The following is a 23,067-nucleotide window of genomic DNA, read 5'->3' as shown; positions in this document are numbered from 1 at the left end:
TGCTGCGATGGGACAAAAACAAACACATGACTATTGCTGCCGCACGTTATGGCTAACGTGTACGGCTTAAAATCAGGGGTGTCAAACATACAGCCTGCGTGCCAGAACCAGACAACAGGAGGTCCAATCTGGCCTGCTGGCTTAGAGAATGCAATAATTGCAATTTTTGGGAGTATTTTGTATCCCGAAGGGCGGCCTGATGACCTCTTCAATGACCACTTACCACTTAAATGAGATTCTGAAATGCCTGGTATTTGAGGCAATTGAGAAGACTAAAAGTGAGCCGCTGTCATTCCAGTTCTGTTCAAAGGAACAACGCCTTGAGAAATCCTTGAAGAAATGAATGCTGCAAAATTTCAATCAACACCACCATTTCATCACAGGGTGGCTTGGTGGATCCCTTTTATTTTCATGCGCCGCTCCAAATTGTTGATATATTTGTCTACATTTACAAGGTAAGGGGACAACTTTCCCAATTGAGGCCGTTATGTTGTGATGGATGCCGTCAAGATGGATGCGAAAATCTATGCAAATTTAAAATTGTTTCTGTATCTTTAATAGTTGTTTTATAAAAGGCACGTACAGTTCATAGATCCACTTTGATTTGTAAGTTGCACATGTGGAAATGGGGGGGGGGGGGATGATTGAGAATTCAGTTTTCTCTGTTGAAACGGCATAAATTCTTCTGAAGATATTTCAGGTCGCTTTTATGATTTGTAAAACGTGATCAACAAATGTCAATATTTTCAGGAGCGACTTTGCATCAAAACAATAGTTAAAAAATAGGAATGGTTGTTATTTCTAGTTTCTTAAGCCCACATAAGATCAAAATGGGGTGAATGTGGCCCCGGAGCGCAAAAGGAGTTTGACACCCCTGGCTCATATGATGCAGTTCATTGACGGTTAAGGCACTTTGTTTTGAATTTGCATATATAGTCTGTCGTCTTCGCTCCACGCTGCACAGAGAAACGCGGATTGTCACCCAAAAAAAAAGTGACAACGCCGTAGCCCTGTCAAGTGCTCATCATTTTTTTTGTAACAATGTCACGATCACCTCCACTGAGACAGGGTAGGACCCCTCTGGGCTACGACTACACGCCATCCACCACATAGCGAGCGTACGGCTGACCGAGCAGTCGCTGCACCTCCAACTTGGGCACCACCCAGCACTGCTCCACGTGTCGCCTGAGTAGCGTGTCTTTCAGAATCTTGTCCTGCAAGGTGACGCGCAGTAGCTGAGTGCCACGCCTCAGGACCCCCTGGATCAATTTTCCATCACTGTTTTCACTGTGATGATAATCGCTCACAGCTGCTACATTCATGGCAGCATGCTGGAACTGGCCTGCACACACAATGGAAACGTGTTAGACGAATCTATGAGCACAATTGTATCATGTTTAAAGTTTCATTTGATCTGGGCACATCTAAACGTTTGGGTGCGTGCGTATCCAGCACCCCCAAATGCCTGTGCACAAAGGCGTCGGCCACCTGGCCGGAGGGCTGTTGAAGTCCACAATTAGCACCTCAATGCAGGTGGGCAGTCACGGGGGAGAGGGCAAAACTCGGTCACAAAAGGGAAATGAATCATTCGGGAACAGCGGTTGAACAACAAAAGATGAGTTGAGAACACCCGTCGCGCCCAGGCGACATTGGCCATCCGCAAAGTCTGCAACATGTTAATTCGACGTAGACCAGACCGAAAAGGTGACGACGTACTGGTGGTTCAATGTTTAAAAACAGGTAACCAATCACTACCGAGGAGCCGGACCGGGGGTGCGGTATGCAAATATCGGGGGCAATCTTATCCTTGTATGTTACAATAAAAGTCTGAATTGGCTGGAAGGGAGCTCGAGAGTGTAATCGCGTAGCAACTAAACCGTTGTTCGCTCTCAGAGATCCGCTCCCGCTGATACTGAAGACAATTTTCCTGTGTGCCGAGTCATTTCTTTAACTTTGTCCGAGAAAATTTCTGACAAAACGCTATCTTAGAAATCACTGTTTCTGTCATGGCATTGCTCTCTCTGTCTGTTTTTCTTTTTTTTCCATTTGTTTTCAGCACTAGCTGGAGCTGAGGGCGTTCATTCTTCAAGGGCGCACCTGTGTCTTGTTTCCTTAAATTTATTATGTGTCCTCTTCAGTTATGCATTTCCGGAAATCATGTCGGGAGGTTTTTTGTCATGCCATCTCTCGCAGCTCCGATAGTGTTAGTTAGGGTTACCATGAATGAAGATATATAATCCAGATATTAATTGGAGTCTCCCGTCTTTACAGAATTGGAGTCTGTTTTGTCACGCCCACTGAGGTCTGCAGAGCCCTAACATGAACCATCCATCGCACTTCATTCATTCATTCATCTTCCTAACCGCTTGATCCTCACTAGGGTCGCGGGGGGTGCTAGAGCCTATCCCAGCTGTCTCCGGGCAGTAGGCGGGGGACACCCTGAATCGGTTGCCAGCCAATCGCAGGGCACACAGAGACGAACAACCATTCGCACTCACACTCACACCTAGGGACAATTTAGAGTGTTCAATCAGCCTGCCATGCATATTTTTGGAATGTGGGAGGAAACCGGAGCACCCGGAGAAAACCCACGCAGGCCCGGGGAGAACATGCAAACTCCACACAGGGAGGCCGGAGCTGGAATCGAACCCGGTACCTCTGCACTGTGAAGCCGACGTGCTAACCACTGGACTACCGGGTCGCCCATCCATCGCACTGTCCACTGAAATTATTCGTCCAAATCAAGTTCGGAAGAATATCATGACTAAATAATAGTCTTTAGTAGAGACCCTCACTCAGTCATCACTCAGTCATCCCATCATCGACCATGTGACTGTGTCATTTAGCTCCTTCCAAATTCAACCCTCCCAGGTTTGTGTTTGTACCACCAGGTGTCACAACCTGAACAAAAGGGCTGCGGGAGTAGATCTGTGCTTTGGCGGTTGAAGTCATTCATCAAAATACACCTTGCAGTTGCAAAGGTTCGTTGTTGTTTTGTTGGTGCTTAGGGTAACGTTAGCCCCGTTTCATGGTCAGAGACAACGGTCAAACAGGCATCTTTGGAGGTAAATACTGTACTGTAGCCTCTGAAAAAATTCATTCAGATTACAAAAAAAATGCATTTGACGCTCATAGTAGCCTACAAGGATTGGGTTAGTTCTCAACATGAAGCTGTTACTCGCGTGACATGCATAAAATATGCACAGATTGCAGAAAATAAATACCTGAACATCGTGCGTGTGTGTGTGCGTGTGCGTGTGTGTGTGTGTGTGTGTGTGTGTGTGTGTGTGTGTGTATGCGCGGGCGTGAACCTCCTGCCACCCCAGGTAAAATTTTCTAGAGCCGCCACGTGACACCGGAGAAAATGTTTGGCTTGCGTGTGCAGCTTACCCAGCAGGCCTCGAGTGGAGGCAGACAGCCCCAGTCCACTGGTGATGTAGAAGCCCAAGTGCGCCATCTGCAGGTAGCTGGGGTGCTTGTAGTGGTGAAAGAGAACCAGAAAGCGGACATCCTCAGCCAGCTCGATCCAGCAGCCCTGGTGGTTTTCCACGGCAACCGTCACCCCCTGCCTCGTCACTGATCCTGTTCGGTTGACGGTGAGAGTTTCGCGCCCTTCGCCTTCGACCACCACCTCCTCCAATGACACCGTGATCGCGATGATGCCCGCGTGCCCAGCGGCTGCTGAGATGCTCAGCCGATCAAAGTACGTTCTTGAGCGGTTTTCGTGGCCGCGCTTCGGGGGAGCTCCAGTCAGGTGGCCGTCCACTGTGATTCCTTGAAGGGGTGACAGACTCTGTTATACACCCACAAAAACCAAAAGCAAGCATATGGGCCATTTTCATACAATTTGATCAATAACGATAAAAACATACTGCAGCATCTTAACGTCTTAAGAGCTTCTTTTTTCCCCCTTGTACTCATGGTCCTTCTTTGTCACTCAAGCTGTTTTGACAGTTAATGCCACTGGAGGGCGCCTTATGATGTTGTTGCAATACATCAGAGGGACCTGTGTTCAGACGTGCCAGGATGTGGCAGCCATGAAGCATTCAAGCAATAGCAGACGGCAAAATGGATGCTGTTATTTGTGAGCTAATAATATGTAAGAATTGGTCAAAGTGTCACAACCATTGCATGTCTTTACTGCTATTATGAATATAGAAAGACAAGAATGCAATGGGTTCAATGTGTAGTTAGGATGCTTGAGGCAGCTGTTTCTGGAGAGTTTGAAGGGGAACGCATGGAAGTGTACAACTCACAGGAATTCTATGAAGTTGTCTTTACCGTTAACCAAGAAGCATTTTCAGTGGGTCACCACCATTAGCTCCGTCAGCGGGTTCTAGCAACATAGCTGTGGCCAAATTTCTGTCGCTCTCATTGTGTATGAGTTTTCCCACACGGGTTGAAGAAATCCTGTTGTTTGGATGACATTTGCATTGGACTGCCTATTTGTGTATTCATCTCAAATTACTTTGCTTATTATCGCCTCAAATTTTAAATCATCAATAACTATAATAGAAATGAAACAAATAATAAAAATAAGGCTTCAAGCATTACAGTTACAGCTAACAATGCTAAATTAGAAACATACGTTTGCTTTTTTTTTTTTTAGACATCTTGATTGTTATTATCAAATAATATGAAAATGTCTGACACACAGAGAACCCTGAATTAGCCGATTAACGATGAAGAATGAAATAACCTCTCTGCGGGTCCTCCACCAGCCTCAGCACATCGTTAGGTCGGCCATCGACGGTGAAACACAAGTTCTGCTGCTGCTTTGGCAACTGGAGCACAAAATGAGGATCTCCATCAGCTGGAACACATCAAGTTGGGCAAAATTAAAACTCAGGCATGCATTCGCTTTAGCTCTTGAATTACGTACCCCATCAATCAGTCGGGTTCGTCGAGAAAGCGAGGAACCCGTTTTAAGGACCACAGATCCCTATAGCATAGATACTCAGCACAACCATTTGAGCGAGAGTGTTTTTAAAGGAATGATGAACACATTAGTTATTGTAGACCTCAAACAGAGGTGCCCTATTGAACCATACAAAGATAATTAAATGAGTCACTATGGTGATATCTCATATTTTCTTCAATATTTCCATGGATTAAAATACATACAAAAAGAAGGAATCCAATGCACCCAAACTTTTCTGTGTTTTCACAAGACCCAGTTTGTGATGATTGTCTTGTGATTGCGAAATGTGTTTTTTTTTTGCATCCATATTTCTTGACTGAAAATTTGAATCAGCATATCGGTGGCCTCACCGCGTAAACCCTCTGTGTACAGTTACACGTATACTGTTAGATCAGGCTTAGTAATAAATACCGTATTGGCCCGAATATAAGACGGCCCTGATTATAAGACGACCCCCTCTTTTTCAAGACTCAAGTTGGAAAAAATACTTTTTGAACACTAAATTAATTTTTATACAGAAAATAATTACAGTAACATCTGAAACAAATGATTATAATAATATATTTGAGCGAAAAAGCATGTTTTTTTGGCTCATTCAAATCTTAATATCTGAACATTTAAATATGTAAACTAAAGTGCAATCACATTTGTAACGAAATGGCTTCTGGTTTTTGAAATGTAAATTACATCATAACTTCTCCTCAGCTGCCGGTTAACCTGGCCGATCTTCGACCCACTTTTCTCCAGATTGTCTCTACGTTTCTCCATTTTCTGTTATCTCTTCTATTATTTTCTTCTCTTTTCTTTCTTATCGCTATTTTTTATTTTTATTTTTCATGCTACCGCAATTTTTATTTTTATTCTTCGTGACAGGGGTTCACTTTGGCCTGGGTAGTCACTTTCAGCATTCGCTTCAATTATATCTGGCGCCATCTAGCGTCATGAATGGGTATACGGTCTCGACCCCCAATATAAGACGACCCCCACTTTTCAGTCTTATTTCAATGCAAAAAACACCGTCTTATATTCGGGCCAAATACAGTAGATAAATAAATACATACAAAAATACATGAAATAAATGATGCGTAATGAGGCTACGAGTAAACAAATCGGTCACCTGATGAGGAGAAGTGCTCAGCGCTCAGTCTAGATGGAGGTTCTAAAAGCACAAGACATTCAACTAAAGGACAATCTTCTTCACCCCCAAGCACTGAAATCAATCACAAGACTCCACAATGTATGGATGGCGTCGTCACAGTGTCTCTGCAATTCAACACTTTGAAAACTATACCTACCGAAAGATTCCGTGTCGGCAGCTTTGCCCCCTAAAAAGAGAGAATAGTAGGCAAAGATGTTTTTCAGAGAGTAGAGAATAGTCTCACGTTGACGTTTTCAACTTACAGGCATCATAGTTGAGATCGTAGTCGTAGTCATACGTCGCTTCATAGTCTGTACAAATATTATATTATTATTATCTTAATCATGATAAGAATGATTAATCATACTTACCTTTCACAAGGTCAATATCTGTTTAATAAAAGATGTGTGAATGTAAATGAGAATGAAGATTGTTTTGAACCAACGTGCAAAAAAAAACTTTTCACTCCACCTTTTCTGTGGATCTGAATGGAGGTAGAGACATCTGGTGGAAAGATAAAGAAACAACATTTACGGTACATCTAGTTCACAGTTTCAGGACACCATTGCACATCCACTAATTAGATCGCGATTCTCAAACTCGCCGCGTCCCAGTGAACTCATGCTGATGAGAATATTCAAAACATGGAAACATTGGAACACATGCGATCAATTGTCAAGTCAACAAATGACAGCTCTAATTATAATTACTCTTTTCTGCATTGGTAAAGCAATTTGGGCGGTTGTGAAAGTGCGACATAAACGAAGTTGGGTGGAGTTATTGGCCTGACTTGTCTCAAAACTCATTTGTATTCTTTGGCTTTTGACTTAGCATGACTCAGATTTGACCTGGGTTCTATTCTTTTGTGCTTTCTACCGTCTTCATTATTCATTTTTATTATTCATGATATTTGCTCCACGAGTTATTTAGTTGAGTTAAAATGGTAAATAAGGGGGCATTTACCCAGAAGGCCTGCCGCCTCCCACGGCCTGGGCCCGTCTGTCACACCGGGCATGGGCGCAAAGGTGGCGGCCACCAGATTGGCGACGCGGACGTCGCTCTCTGCTGAAGCCTTTATGACGTTTCCTTCTAAATCCGGAGCAGGAACCGGAGTGGTAGTGGGTGGCGTGAGCCCAGATGAGAGGTGAGGCTGTGTGCCGGTGATGTTTGGGTGTGGAGATGTGGTGCTGCTCTCTGGTTCAGTGCGCCTGGTAACGGGTGCGTAGGAGGAGGATCTCTTGGGGAGGGTGGGTGTTGCGCCGCTGTTTGCCACTGTTGGCACAATGAAGGGCGAAGAGGGCGTCGAGATCTTTCCAGGTGCGGGTGGTTGGGCTGTCTTGGCAAAATGGAGAAGAGAACTGGACATTTTCCCAGCAGGAGGCACCGAGGAGCTTTTGGATTCATTCTGGGGAGGCTTTTTACCAGACAACGGCACTGGGGTAGGCTGAATGGCAGCGAGGCGAGAGGTTGGCGTTGTTTTCACAGTTTTTGCGGCGGTGGGAGGTGCTGAAGTTTTTTTTGGTTGTCTGGGAGGGTTCGGCTTGTTGGTTCTCAGGTTAGAGGAGGACTGGGGCCTCTTTGCAGCGGACGTTTTGGTTGTCGCCGTTGTGGTTATCGACGCTGAGTCAGAAGGCTTCACAGTGGGAGGAGTGACTTTGTCCGCGTCGGGCTTCACGACAACTAAGGATGTGACGGGCGTGACAAAGTTGTACTCCAAGGAGAGGTTGATGGCCTTATCTGCCAGGAGTTTCTGGGAAACAGCATCCGTGGTGTTGAGTTTGGCCAGCAGCAACTCCTTGATTGTGAAATACGCCCAAAGACGACGCACAAAACTGGACATGCCTTCGGAAGATCCCGAACAGTCAGGTGAGCGCCAGGTGCTGTTGATGAGGACGTCGTTCTCCAGCTTCATACGCCGCTTGGAATCATTGGCAGAGAGCGAAACCTTGAAGTCTTTCAGTCCCGCTCGAAGACGTCCTGCCACCACCAACTCGGAGCCTCGGAAGTAGTTTGGGAAGAGAGAGCGGGTGACATCGAACGCCTGATGGTCCAGATAGTCGAGTTGGACGTCGGACAGCAAGGGGCTGGCAACCTCGTCGTAGAAACCTTTGAGTTGCAGGGCAGCGTCCGCGTCCTCGTAAACCATTCGTGCCACGCCGCGGTTGTCCAGTGCCAGACGTTTGAGGAGCGGGAAGTCTGCGTCGTCCCCGAAGGCCAGTCCGAAGAGAGAGGCCGAGCCCAACGCCTTCTTAGCGTTACTTAGGATGACATCACCTGCCGTCACTCCAATCGTGGCCTCGCCGTCGGTGAGGAAAACCACCAGGGGGACGCGGCGAGAGCCGGAGGACGGGGGGTTTACCAGCTGGGCGGCTGAGAGCAAAGCCGCGTTGATGTTCGTCCCTGAGGAGAGAGCAACATTGCAGAAGAAGAAAAACAAAGACGAGGCAGACCTCTGCCAAGGCAAAACACAATCCTGACCAATAGTGTTACACTTGGGAATAGTTAAACAGAATGAAAACCATAGCCTTGGTTTCAAACCTCGATTTGGAATCTTAACCCTTGTTTGAAACCCAAATTAAAATCCCTAACCGTGACATGAAACCCCAGTTTGAAGCCGTTAGCCTTGTTTGAAAACCTAATTGCAAACCCTAAATTTGGCTTTGTAGTCCAATTTGAAACGATAACTCTTGTCTAATGGCCAAAATTAAAAACCCAAATCCAGGGATGGGCAATTTAAATACTGGAGGAGGCCATGATTTTTCATCTGCGTGACAAACAGCAAATCTTCAAGGAACTCCACAGTGTGAAACACAAAAACAATATACAGCAAAATGAATTCCCCGAGAGGGATTATCATTAATTAAATCATGATCATTCGTTCATTGATTTTCCGAATCCGCTTGATCCTCACTAGGGTCGCGGGGGGTGTTGGAGCCTATCCTAGCTGTCTTCGGGCAGTAGGCGGGTGACACCCTAGCCAGCCAATGGCAGGGCACACAGAGACGAACAACCATCCGCGCCCACACTCACACCGAGGGACAATTTAGAGTGTCCAATCAGCCTGCCACGCATGTTTTCGGAATGTGGGAGGAAACCGGAGCACCCGGAGAAAACCCACGCAGACCCGGGGAGAACATGCAAACTCCACACAGGGAGGCCGGAGCTGGAATCGAACCCGGTACCTCTGCACTGGGAAGTCGACGTGCTAACCACTGGACTACGTGGCCGCTAAATCATGATCATATCTTTTTTAAAAATCACCTCATTTTAGTGCCTAATCTAACTTTCACACTCTAAAGTGTTGTGGCAATCAGATGTTGACTGGATGTTTTTGCAATGACACCGCTAAGACAAATCCAAAAGTAATGATACAGACTCACATCCTTCCGCAATAATCCTTTTGACGAACTCTTTGGCGTCCCGTACGTTCTGCCGCGTGGCGCGCACTGTGCAACCTTTCTTCCAAGTGTGAACCTTATCGGAGAAGGTGACGATGTTAAAGTGGTCTCCTTCCCGAAGGTCCCCGAGGATAGTGTTCATTGCCTGCTTGGTCTGCTGACACAAATAACAAATGATGAGGCTTATTCCACAAATGGATGACACTTAATAATTCATCCATAAAATTCAGAATCATACGCTTGTTGGGTGAATGAGACAAAATGGAACAGCACTAATTCCTAAATATTCCATTCCTCCATTTTCTACCGCTTATCCGGGGTCAGGTCACGGGGGCAACAGGTTTAGCAGGGAAGCCCAGAGTCCCCTTCCCCAGCTAATTCTTCCAGCTATTCCCGGGAGATCCCGAGACGTTCCCAGGCCAGCTGGGAGACTGTCATGTTCCGTATTTGGCAGCAGGTGTGCAGGCGGCCGAAATGGAACCTATTTGTCGGTGATTGCACCTGCTTATCGAGGCGCTCCGGCGGTTGACTCATTTGCCGGAGCATTGCATGCCGTGCCACTGCTATTGCCCATGTATTTTAGAAAACGCTACTCGTATACTATTGCTGTTCTTTACATTCTCTGACGTTCCATTATTAAGATGATCGTAAATTACCTCATTGATTCCCTTGCCGTTTTTTGGCAAGCGTTTTTCGTTCTTTCGTTATATTAATTTCTGGTTTTTCGTTAGTAACCAGCGCTTTCTGTTTGGTCAATTAGACGGCGTATTTTTGGTTTGTAATAAATATTATTTCGTGAGAAAGTCCTTTTTCAGTGTCTGCTATTTCGGAGATCCACTCATTCTCATTTGCTCTGTTACGTACGAAGCAGTTCTTTTTCCTGCTTCGTGCATAACGTGACAGAGACATAGTCTCTCCAGCGTGTCCTGGGTCGTCCCCGGGGCCTCCTGGGGCAAATCAAATACAAAGGATACATTCAGAAATCTTTTTCAGGTGCACAGCAACATATTATATGACAAATACAATGCGTCATTAAGTGTGCCGTTGGTTGAGATGGAGGAATCAAATTATGATCTGTTTTTCTTCAAACTATAAGAAAAGATATATGTTATAAATAGTCTGTTTCAGAATGTGGGTTCCCTAATTCTCCTCGAATTCTGGAATGGTTCAAGAATTAAGAGGAAAGCAAACCAAAATGATTATATTTGGTCTTATGTTGTGACTCGACCTGTTTGATTTTCGTGCCGATCATGGAGCCGCTGACGTCGATGACAAATATGACATCCTTGGGAACCACGGGAAGTCCTCTGGGTGCAAAGTAATGCACAAAGTAGCCATCAAACACCTGAGAGGCAGCGAGAAGACAAATGTCAGACATGTATTTATGGCTTCGTTTAACAGCATCGGGTTTCAGCGAGGTAGCTTACCTGGATGTCACCCATCAGATCTGTTAAGTTCACGTCGTACTGAATCACAAAGTCCGCGTTCAGACCCTTGGGGGAAATGCTGACCTGCTGCTGAGGAGTGGGAGTGTAACGAATCCGAGTGCGCTCCACGCTCTCTTCAACCTGAGTCGATGCAGGAGGGCTCGCATCACCTGCAGGAACACGATACGGCAATATGTACATTTGAACAGTTTACATACAAGGTCCAAGGAACAAGGCCCAAAGTGCAATAGGCTTCACTTAGGGGTCTCAGACTGGACGTATGACAATTTAGTCAACTTGACTCAACTTCATAGAACACTTTAAAACAACCACCGGTGGATACAAAGTGCTGTACAGTGGCACATCTACTTACGAGGCAAAAAAAAAGAACATGAAGTAAAGAGGGCAAAAAATGATGAGAACGCAGTGAAAAGTTAAATGACCCTCATTTTTAGTCTTTATTCTTTGTTGTTTACATTCTGTAAAGTATGTAAAGCAGTAATCGAGCCGGGATGTGATGAATTACTGTCTCAAAGTGTTCATGTGAGAGGAGAGGTTTTATTTTGGGCAGCTAGCAAAGATGAAAGAAGGTGGATTTAACAACGGCACCGATTTACCGGTCCCATTTAAAATCACTGTCCACTTTAAAACACAAGTTTAATGTTTCAATTTAAAAGCACCCAGGTGCTCATCCGAAACTTTGTGGAATTTTGGATCACCACGTGCAGGGCTATTCTCCTTAATATGCTTATGCATAACCAATCATGGTGACCTTTTCCAAACATACCAAAGAGGGCAGGCAGTATGCCAGGAGATAGAGCAACTACTTTGTACATAAGATAAGATAAGATATCCTTTATTCGTCCCACACTGGGGAAATTTACAGCCTCCAGCAGCAAGAATGTATGTAGAAAGTAGAAAGGAGAAAGAGAAAAAAAAAACAACAAACATCTTTCAATTAAATACAATATGAACACAAATGGATAAATCGCAGTACTATTTACAATTTTCCTTCACATCATTTAATTATTATTATTATTATGATTGTTATTTTTTATTCAGCAGCCTGACAGCAGTCGGTAGGAACGAGCGTCGGTATCTCTCCTTCTTGTAGCGCGGGTGTAACAGTCTCTGGCTGAAGGAGCTACCAAGTGCTGTCAGGGCGGGCTGGAGGGGGTGGGAGGGACTGTCCATCATAGCTTTTAGCTTAGTTAGCATCCTTCTGTTGCCCACTTCCTCCAGAGTGTCAAGGGAGCAACCCAGGACAGAACTGGCCTTCCTGACCAGTCGCTCCAGTCTCTTTCTGTCCCGGGCTGAGATGCTGCCTGACCAGCAGACAATGCCATAATGGCCGAGGCCACCACCGAGTTATAGAACGTCTTAAGGAGTGAGCCCTGAACCCCAAAAGACCTCAGTTTCCTGAGTAGGAAAAGTCGGCTCTGTCCTTTCCTAATCATGCATACTGTACATAGTAGACTGACCTTTGTAAATGTTGCCAAGATGATTGCAAAGGTTTGAAGGAGGCTATTTTCATTGGAAGATAACCCAGAATTACCTTGAGCGTTGTTATTGGACAGCAGTCTGCTTGTCCGAAGTGGAAGGACCTTGATGAAAGCGACACCCGTTTGCTCCACTAGACTGACGTCTAACGTGAGATTGGAAACGAGCTGGCCGGGCCGCAGACCCACGCTGAGCTCGTAGCGGCCCAAGCGGCGAGGGAGCAGCTCCTCATAAGTCAGGCAAAAGGACATCCGGGCTCCCGGTGGCACGCTCACCGCCACGCGAAACTTCTCAATCTCCCGCTCTCTAGTAGAAAGAAACTAGTTACGGTATTAGAAAGAACCACATGAAATTGCACCTGGACAGTACTGTGCTAGATCGAGTCATGGGCTCCGAATCACTACGGCACTAATATTTTCCTCCAAATAGCACCACCCTTGTGAATCGCTGGGCTTGCCCATCCTAATAACCTCACCCATATGTTTATTATCCTCCATGAACCAGCAAGTAGTTTGCTGACCAACAAAACAGGTCAGGGGTCACTACTTTTTGCGTTTTCCATCTGGGCTCCAGTGCTCTCGGATGCCCAATCCGCGGAAATTAAAGCAGCCACTTCAGTTGAAATGTTTCACACTCAATTTAATACTCATGTGTATACTCTTGCATTTTGTTGGCCTGTTTGACTGCCACTTCCTCCGTTTCTCCTTCCCCCTCCTCCCTGATCTGGAGAGGGGCGAGTTGATGATGGCCCAATTGGACGTCGCTGTACGTCGCTGCTCCGATTGATCTGGACATGATTTGCACTGACTCAGCTAAACAAGAGCCGGGTCAACCATCCGGACGCGTTGCTGTAAAGATTTCTTCATGGGCCAACTGCATCAAAGAGGGGCCGACCTCTCCGAAGGCGTCTCACTGCAGCGTTGTCATCTTGTTCAATGGACTTTTATCTGACATTGTATAGTACTGTAATATTGTGTCAAATGTTGTCCATTCGGCATCCATTGCAGCCTGGTCATCCTAGAAGGGGGATCCACCCACCTGTAGCCCCTTCTCAAGCTTTCTCATTTTCCCCAGATGGGTTTTTTTTTTTTTTTTTTAGTTTTTCCCTTGCCCACCTGGTGGTTAAGGTCAGGGGACGTCGTAAATATTTGTCAAGTGTGGACATGTGTAACCCTTTGAGGCTGCTTGTGATTGAGGGCCACAAAAATAAATGTGACTTGACTTGACGAGTAAAATACCCATTCTGAAATGACAAATTTGCAGAAATGACCTTTAATTATGTGTTACTAATAAGGAATGATTATATTAATCTATTTGAAGACATTGGTCATGTCAGTGAGTTCTCACATTACCGACAATGATTTAACAATCTTGGAAACAAATGCAAGATGCAAGACATTACTTCCATTAATCTCTGTCAGTGTTTACATTTTCAAATGATAACTTTTGAAACATTTTGCAGAAATCACAATCTCCCGTCACCTTTGATTGGTTTTTAGAACACACCTATTGGTGCACAATGGGGAAAATAAAATAAATACGATCAATACAGCAATGTGGAAACAACTAACCAAATGGTGGCCCAATATTTTTGCATGGTCCAGTAAATTCATGTGTCTTGAACTAACTTGGTTGCAATCAGTCCTGCAGTTTTTCCTTGCTTCTTTGCAGCGTCGTATATTTTCCTGGCAGTGGCTCGTTCCTTCACCTGGGCCGCGTACACCTTGCCACCGGATTCGCTGATGGAAAGGACGAAAGAGATCCAGGAGACGTGGCGCACCCTCACAGTGGCCCCATTACAACAATCGCCACAAACAGACGCCACCAACAAAAAAAAAAGCTTTCTTGCCTATATTAATAGTTGAAACCATAACGATACCCCAAACCATGATCCCAAAACACTAGTCTAAAACATGACACTGAAAATCAAATTACAAATGGTTTGATTTTGAAAAAAAAAAAATGCACCAGGCGGGCACATGTACGTCCACAGTTCTCTATGACATCCGCTCGCAACGCAGGCTAAAATGAGCTCTTCTCGTCAAACAAAGATGTTAGTCACTCAGTTGAGATGTTGTACTTCTGGGGTTACAAATTCCAACAATCTACGCACTTGGAAATTTTTGATGGGAATGAATGACAATTTAGGATTTATTTCTCTTCATTAGGAAACTGAAGCCTGCCTCGTCATAGGGAGCTAAAATATACTGGTAGTTGGGGAAACTGTATTGCAGCCTATAAACCTGATGCATTTTGTTGGCCCCTCCTCGCCCCAACTGGAAGGAGGCGCATTTTTGCCATTTCTCTCTCCAAAAAGTTTTCATTTTAGTTGAAACTGTTCACTTTTGGATGGCATGGCAGCCGCCTGGTAAGCACATCAGCCTCAGAGTTGCGAGGTCGTGGGTTCAAATCCAGGCTGCGGAACTCCCTGTGTGGAGTTTACATGTTCCCCAGGTACTCCGATTTCCATCTTCCAAAAAATAAAAATAAATGCTTGGTTAACCGAAGACTCTAAATTGTCCTTTGGCATGAATGTGAGTGTGGCTCATTGTTTGTCTATATGTGCCCTGCGGTTGGCAGGCGACACAGCCGCAGCGTAACTGTCTGTTGCCCAAAATCAGCTGGGACAGACTCCTGCGCAAACGTGCCCAGCCAGGAGGTTAAGTGCTGTGCCTTTTGGAAGGGTGGATAATTGTGCTCGACGGGAATTCTTTTTTCCGAGCAATTTGAAGTCGGACCGGCGTCACGGCAGGGTACCACAGTGTTTCAGAATGCTTGAGCGATTGACCTTCATAGATCGAGTGCCACACACATGTTGCTTGTTAGAAGCGGATGGCGTGTGAAAAGTGGTTGTGCTCGAAAACAGGCAGAGTGGAAAAATAATAATTTCCCCGACGCGGGCAGCACCCAACAAAATCCCCGAGCCAAGCCGACTCTCCGAGTGTGTTCCAATTCACACAGCCGCTTTGCTCATTTCTGCTGACCGCTGGAGTCACATGACAAGGTGTTAAATTAAGGTCAAATCCTTCGAATAAATATATCCCAGGAGAAAAAAAAACTTCAAACACCATCAAAAATAGACCCTCAGGCATGAAACGCGTATTGTCCGGCCCACGTGCATGAGAGGGTCTGAGTTGAAAATGGAAGGCGCTTGTACTTCCGCGCTGGAGAGGTGAAGGTGCGGCTGTATGTCCACCGACAAAGCTTTGTAAGTCTCACGCATACAACTAATGCCTTGCACAACATTTGTGTTCCCTTTGGGTATTTGCTGGCGGCACAGGATCTGAGTGTGTGAAAATATGAATAGGTGCAAAAAAAAAGAAAAAAAAGATCTTAAATAGCTGCAGACTGGCACATAGTTAAAAAGTCTAAAGGCGGCATCTCCCACTTGGCAGCGGGCCTCAGTCAACTGTGCCGCCGCCAAAGGGGTGGAGGGGGGGGGGACGCTGGGCAAACTGCTGTCGTTTCCTCCATGAACTTTCTGCCCAGCGCGCACAAAAGGCGGCATTCATGCTCTCTCGGGTTCCCGCTTCCGAGCGCCGCGATGGCTACCGGTGTGCGCTGTTGACTTATTTGTTTTGTTTATATTTAGCACTTTGAAATGAGCGTGCTTCCCAACACCCTTAGTAATCAAATGATGCCCCACCCAGTGACGCCTTGCGTAATTTCTCACAACTTCTATTTGGATCATATATTTGCTCTTGAAATGAATGCTCTTTGGTCCCAATCTGTCGCCTAACGTGGAGGAAAACATCAAGACTTCACTAGGCCTTTCATAAAGTTCAGTTGTGGATATTCTCGTACAGTGGTGCTTTGAGACACGAGTGACCCGACTTGTGGGGTTGCCCATATTTTTTCTCTTCCTTTTGAGACACGAGTGAGTGGTGAATGGTGAGTCACCATTCACCACTGGTGACTTACTTCACAAAGTGCTGCCGTTGGCAGACAGTAAGTGATTCTTCGAAAACATCCATCCATGCATTTTCTGATCGCTAATCTTCTCATGGGTCGCAGGGCGTGATGGATTCCATCCCTGCTGTCTTCGGGCAGTAGGCGCGGGACACCCTGAACCGGTTAGCAGCCAATCGCAGGGCACACAAAGTCGAACGTCCATCCGCGCCCACACTCACACCACGGGAGAATTTAGAGTGCTCAATCAGCCTGCCATGCATGTTTTTGGAATGCGGGAGGAAACCGGAGTACCCGGAGAAAACCCACACAGGCACGGGGAGAACATGCAAATTCCACACAGGAAGGCCGGAGCTGGAATCGAAACCCGAGCTTCTGCACTGTGAGGTCGATGCGCTAACCAGTCGACCACTGGGCGGACCTTCTTTAAAACAATGCTCCAATTTTTGGGTGGACGCCCTCACTTGTACTTTACACATTGTCTCTTTAAAACAACTACACATCTTCCGCTATCTTAATGCTCGCATACAATGGGAAACCAAAGGGGCACGAGGTACCCATTAGCATGTGTTAATGCTTGAGAGCAAAATATGTCTTGTAAATCTGAAACGCCGCGTAAAAGACTAAACAACCCTGCCAAGTTAGGACATCTAATTTTTTAAATATATAAAATGAGAATATCTCAAAATCAAACCCTTGGGCTCTATTTTTATTCTTTATATTTATAAATCTAGTGCGGCGTGTGGCGTAAAATCTATCCAGAGGTGTGTCAGGTTGGGGATAGCTAATTTTGAGGAGACGCTTAAGCCGATGCATTTAAAAGAAGCACGCTTGGGGCTGATGCGGCTGTGAACAAGGCCGAGGTCATTCGTCGTCAGTCCATATTCCCGGCCAATATCTGGGCTTTGCTGTCCAACTCCTCAGGTCCCTTTGTGTAAATAGGAGTGAAAATATGGACTTACATAGAGAAGTTGGAAATGAAGGCGGAAGAAGGCAGGTCCACCTCGAAGGCGGCCTCCTTGGTGATGGCCATCTGGTTCCAGATGGAACTCTGCACGCTGGTGACGGCGTAGCGGGACACCACACAACACTTGACGTGGTAATCCGTCACCTTCAGCTGTAGGCAGTGTACAGACGAACATGTGAAAAGGAAAAGCTCATGCATGGTGCTCACAACTGTCGCCTTCTTCCAGAGGTGTCAACGTCACGCGGCAGCTACTTCAGTGGACGCAAGTGTGACATGTCACCACCAGGAGCACGGCCACTGAACTGCATTTAAAACCTTCATTTGAATTTCTTCGATGAAAAATGTGTTCACTCATTGCCAACAGTCTATTTTCTCTTATCTTAAGCGCCGCATTGCTTCCAAGAAGTGTGCGGGGCATAGAGGTGCAACACTTAATCGTTTCACCGAGAATTCATCGATGATCAATGGCGATCGATGATCTATTTTGGTGATCAATTTTTTTAGAGACCTAATTTCAAATTGTCCAAGTCCTCCCATTTCAGCCTGTCAACTGTAGATATTTTATTTGTGTAGTCCTCCATGAAAGCAGACTGATTATCTTTGTGTCACATCAAAGCAATACATTTGCAAACGTCTGCTTTACTTTTGATAGCAATCACCAGTTTCCCATATTTTCTGACATGGTTACAATTGAATTAAAATCAATCCACATTTGAATGAGGATTTTTTTACAGCACTGGCAAGAATGACCTGTAACTGAAGTATCGTTGACCCTCCTGAAGCAGCCACAGAAGTGTCGTAGTCCAAACTCGTAGCCCTCCGTTGGCATTAATCGGTTGCCAACAAGAAGCTCTCGGTTCTAAAAAGGTTGGCCACCATCGATTCACGTTGGTTTCCTTGTGGTGGAAAGACAATTGCAGGCGGTCCTGCTAATGCGCCATTTTGGCCGTTTTCCCACTCGCCAGCAACACCAGAAGAAAATGTTAGGACCATACATTGGGTGCAGTCATGTTTTCCGTGTTTGTAAGTTGCAGGAGGGCCAGTGTTATGACTGGGTGTTTTCATAAAGTACAGTCATGCCCCTTCTCCCTGAGGGTTACATTCCTGACCCCACCGCAATAAATGAAATCCGCAATATACAAATACCCGATTTAAAGCTCCCCTTGGTATGTTTTTATAGCATTTAGAGCACGTAAAATAATACAAACGCGTACATTGAGTGAGAGCGAAAGTGCAATGGATGGAACAAAAACATTCTACAAACTGTATGAAAAAAATTGAGTACAAACTGCAAGAACACTGAGCAAAAAAGTCGATGATATAAGCCAACTGTACTGTAAAGCACAATGTGTTGTGATCTAGTGCAGCGAGGGCTGCAAGTGACAATTGCTTTAATACCTGATTCATCTGTTCATTTTTTTCCTGATTAGCAAGCCAAATACTTTTATTTCCATCCCTCTATTCAAAAACAAGGCACAGAGTTCAAACTGACAGCTCAGAAAATACAAAAAACATAAATTGATGATGATTCATTTACTCAACTGCTTTGTTCTGTAACATGCCAGAAAACCAACCAATATGTTGATCCGTGTTTTCCAAAATGAAAGCAGATGTTTACAAATGTCTTATTATGATGAAACACGAATACGCTTTCATGGAGGTTGACTATTTGACCAAAGTCAGAGGATTTGAGCAGTTTTTGGCTCAACAACGTTTCTAAATGATGACTATTTTCAAAACAGGTGTCATTTAATGTGATCACAGATTAGATCAGTTCTTCAACTTCTATTCCCTTCTGAACATACAGTTTGCGTGAGAAAAAAATGTCAGAGCACACCAACTGAAAAAAGATTCTCGGTTGCATCAATGAGGCACTTTGTGTGTAATGTGGGCCTGTTTAGAACGCAAAGCTCTCAACTCTTTGATGAAACGCAACAGGCTAATCGTACAAAGGTACTGTCTGCCATCTAGTGGAAAAGCATGTCACTGCTCTGCCTGTCACTATACGTGGATGGCATAGATGAGCAAAGAAACACCAGACAAATGTAACAGCAGAGGGAATCATCAATGTGTAATAAGACACAAAAAAACACACAGGTAGGTCAGTGTTGTCATGCTGCCAGCTGTGGCGTGAGGCCCATGTTTGTCCTTTTTCGATGGCAGGGAACGTTCACATTCCCTCCACTGACTCAACAACACAAAGCGGATCCCCGCATGCAGTCTCTGGTCCTTTGCTTGTTTACACGAGCCACGCCGGCGCCTGCTGAGCGCGGTGCGGTCAACCAACACTGAGTGCGATCCCACAGCCAATGCTCCTACTTTGGGAAGACTGGCCAGGTTTACGTGCAGACTTTTGGTCATTTCAATTGAAATTTTTCCCGTTGAAGATCGCACGTCAACCGTTTACTGCACGTGTGATCTCTTCAAGTCTGATGTTTACATGTGCCACTCCATTAGAGTAGAAAAGCCGTTTTAGAGACTTGACATGAGCAGATTGATGTGATTCTCAAGATGGAGGTCAGCTGCCTCTTTGGCACAGCAGTAGTTGCCATTATTTTGCCATCTGATAATTGTATAAAAAGGAAGCCATTGCGGACCATAAATTGTGCTCTGTTTGGAAGGTGCCATATTTTCATATTTTGTTAAACAATGTCAACACTAGAGCACGCTCAGCCTGAAAACATTCCGACTCACCGTTTACATGATAAGTTTATTTGAATCGGTTTGGCAAAAGGAATACCCCACTTCTGGTAAACCGACTGTAATTGGTTTCGGCCTGTTTATTCTGGTTGAAGTGTTTACATAACACGTTTTAATTTAGTTTGGACTCCTAATCCGACTGGAATCGGAATACAAGGTGCCATGGAAATCAGGCTGCTAACTACCTGAAGTGACAATAGCAATGCGGTTTCAATATTTGGGAATCCATGACAATGCATTTGTTCAATCCAGTTCAGTTGTCTTTAACTTACATTTCATCCATCCGTTTTCTAATGAGCTCATCATCAAGAGGGTTGCGGGCATGCTGGAGCCTATCCCAGCTGTTTTCGGGCAGTAGGCGTGGTAGACCCTGAACAGGTTGCTAGCCAATCACAGGGCACAAGACGAACAACCATTCGCACTCACAATCACACCTAGCGAGAATACTACACAAGTAGCGATAGATATTGTGACTCTCCAGGAATATTGTAGAAGCGATCCTTTCAAAATGTGAACAGTGGCAGATATTTACAATAAAGTCTGGCCAATTGATATTCGTTTCATAATTATTGTGAGAAATCGCGAATGTGATCAGTGTCTTCTGAGAAATCAATATCATTAATCATGAATTAAAACATATGGAGGTAGTTCGAGCAATTTTATTTCAGTGGTGCATACTATCAAACTGGTAGACCTCCGCATTAATCAGTAGCCAAGAAGGAGATCTTAGTTTCAAAAAGGTTGGTGGCCTTGATATAGGGTGTCCTACAATGCATATTTTTGGAATGTGGGAGGAAAACAGGAGTACCTGGAGAAAACCCACGCAGGCATTGGGACAACATGCAAACTACAGACAAAAAGGCCAGGCCCTAGAATCTTACCCCGCACCTCTTCACTGTGAGGTGGGCATACTAACCAGTCAAGCACCTGCTGCCGCAGTACATTTTAATTGTATCATTATTTGAAAACTTTTTTTATTTCCTTGATATCTGTGCAGTGCTAATGTCCAAACACCCTGTCCATGCATAATGTTACAGTGATTAACAGCAATGGTGAGTTTAAAAACGGCCCGGTTTGATGAATATGATTTTGACTGTGGAACAGGTACTCGATTTTTAGGGTGGCACTTGGTGTTGAAGTTTTGAGAATCACTGACCTAACGTGTGCACTGAAACCCCCATGCTATGAATTCTGCTTCTGCAAAGATGACAACATCTGTTGATGGCAGCAGCTAGCAGAGAGCCGAGTAGAAACTCACCACTGGTCTGGTCGCTTTGCTTTGGCGTTTGGCTCTCTGTAAGAGATGCGAGAGCCGCAGTGAGGATAATAGGAAGAGAACATCAAGCTGCAGCCATTTAATTATGAAGACAACTAATGTTGGGTCTCGTAGGTTTGAAGTTGAGGCTGGCCACACTCCGGCCTGTGCGCGATGAATCTCAACCATTCACGAATGGAGGGGAAAATAAATAAATGCTCTCACTGTACGCGGTGGGCAACGCAGGAAGGCGCACGCGTCGGTTTCAAATGTTCTTTTGGCACACAAGTCATTGCTGTGTCAATAGATTACCACACATCCGGGTACTTCGGGCAAAAACAAATTTGGAGTGTGGAAATTGTGTGGGAAGCATTTAACTTCTGTCTCATAATTGATTGTGCACAAAAAATAGAGACGATTAAATTGATAATTTTCAAAGTGTGTAAGAGCCTCAACATGAATTTAGCGCACCTTTTACAAAAATGAAATTATTCACCGTTACATAGCATCAAGGGAAAAATATCCTCACCCTTGGAAGATTTTGTCCAGGATGAGTCGAATAATCCCGAGATAATCCCTCTTGCGCGTAAAACAGGAAGAAAAGCAAAATGCACTGGATACTCAAAAGCATCATTCCCATGATCGAGCGGCTTTTTGGGCGCTAAAACAAATGTTAAATGATGTCCGGAGGAATGACGCACCTCATATTTTAACCACTAACCATTAGGCACACGCACGCTGCCTGCCTGCTTGTTTGAGGCTCCTACTCTTCCCTCCTCCCCCAAATCCGTGGGGAAAAAAAAACTCAGAGCAAAATGATGACTCGAAAATGGACAAAAAAAGTCAAAGTAGGGTTGTGAGCAGCTCTTATGTGCGTACTGCAAATTTCACGGGCTGCTGCCACTCCGATTCAGCAATGGAATGACGGATTGATGTCATGCACGCTCAGCTATTGGAGGAAAAAAAATACCAGCCCGCAGTTTTGGCGTTCTCTCTGCCCGTCACACTGAAATCCTTTCACTGTTTGAGCTCGTACGCACACGTGGACTTCGCCTGAGGTGGCAAAAAGTACTCTCACTCTGTAACTACAACTTTTACTACGAATGCTTGTGTAAAACGAGATTCAACTCGTGTGCTATAAATTAAAAAAAAGAGGACACGAAAAAAAAGGTCAAAAGGTACGTAAATAGTCATCGAGCAGCGACGCATTTGATATCCGAGTTGAAAATGTTCTTGTGCCATGCTCGTAATTCAAAAAACTAATTTCCCCAATCATCTTGGCCCACTGAAAGAAAAGCACACGTGTAAATATTTTAAACGTAAATAATTACGTCATTAACTCGAACGCAAAGAATGAAATGGTTGTAGCGACACTAATGGCTTCCATTTCACGGACACTGTAGTGCACTTTCTGGTGTGCTCGACTTGACCACTTGAGAGCAGTAAAACACAACACGTAAAATGAGGGACGTTAAACTTTTTTTTTTTTTGTCGCAGGCCCCTTTGTAGTTGTGGCTCCCATCTGAGGTTGAAACCAAACTTCTCATCGTATTCGTACTTAATACACAACAAATTGATAGATTACTAGTTTTGAAATCAGAAATCAAGCATAGCAGTTACTTTGTTCCATTTTACTTTATGTTAACTGTTTTGTTAAGCGCTTTGTTACAGCTGCCGCTGTTTTTGTTAAGCGCTTTGTTACAGCTGCCGCTGTTGTGAAAGCGCTATATAAATCAGCATGTATTGTATTGTATTATTGTTCAAGTTACTGGGAAAAGGGTCCAGTAACAAAAAAAAATGATGCAAAATCTCGACGTTATTTATTAATACACGTGACATGAACATTTGACTA

At 44.8% G+C, this 23,067-nt stretch overlaps 1 protein-coding gene across 4 annotated transcripts; it reads right to left on the bottom strand.

Annotated features, from left to right (window-relative positions):
- Positions 1-389: 389 nt before the first annotated feature.
- Positions 390-22,403, bottom strand: itih6 (inter-alpha-trypsin inhibitor heavy chain family member 6). Of its 4 annotated transcripts, none has more exons than XM_052057970.1 (17): positions 21,745-22,403; positions 21,219-21,254; positions 17,256-17,410; positions 14,013-14,123; positions 12,440-12,690; positions 10,885-11,054; positions 10,686-10,802; positions 9,440-9,611; positions 7,023-8,459; positions 6,531-6,563; positions 6,431-6,448; positions 6,323-6,370; positions 6,217-6,246; positions 6,039-6,131; positions 4,700-4,813; positions 3,391-3,774; positions 390-1,342 (listed from the first exon to the last, which is right to left on the bottom strand). In XM_052057970.1, exons 1-17 carry the CDS (start codon positions 21,853-21,855, stop codon positions 1,092-1,094), a joined length of 3,531 nt encoding a protein of 1,176 aa, XP_051913930.1. In that variant the 5' UTR covers positions 21,856-22,403; the 3' UTR covers positions 390-1,091. The 4 variants fall into 4 exon arrangements, with proteins under 4 accessions (XP_051913930.1, XP_051913931.1, XP_051913932.1 ...); XM_052057971.1 differs by having other exon boundaries at positions 6,039-6,080; positions 21,745-22,402; XM_052057972.1 differs by lacking the exon at positions 6,039-6,131 and having other exon boundaries at positions 21,745-22,402.
- Between the last annotated feature and the right edge of the window lie 664 nt (positions 22,404-23,067).

The sequence above is a fragment of the Hippocampus zosterae genome, chromosome 2, assembly GCF_025434085.1.
Source record: "Hippocampus zosterae strain Florida chromosome 2, ASM2543408v3, whole genome shotgun sequence".
Taxonomy (NCBI): Eukaryota; Metazoa; Chordata; class Actinopteri; order Syngnathiformes; family Syngnathidae; genus Hippocampus; species Hippocampus zosterae.
This window is presented reverse-complemented; position numbering and strand designations above follow the sequence as displayed.

Excerpts from the sequence above, each read along its gene's own strand:
- itih6 (XM_052057969.1), bottom strand. The coding sequence starts at position 21,404 with ATGGTTGAGATTCATCGCGCACAGGCCGGAGTGTGGCCAGCCTCAACT. Across the intron at positions 10,803-10,884 it reads ATCTGATGGGTGACATCCAG|GTGTTTGATGGCTACTTTGT; the intron begins GTAAGCTACCTC and ends GCTGCCTCTCAG. Across the intron at positions 6,247-6,322 it reads CGATCTCAACTATGATGCCT|GGGGCAAAGCTGCCGACACG; the intron begins GTAAGTTGAAAA and ends CTCTCTTTTTAG.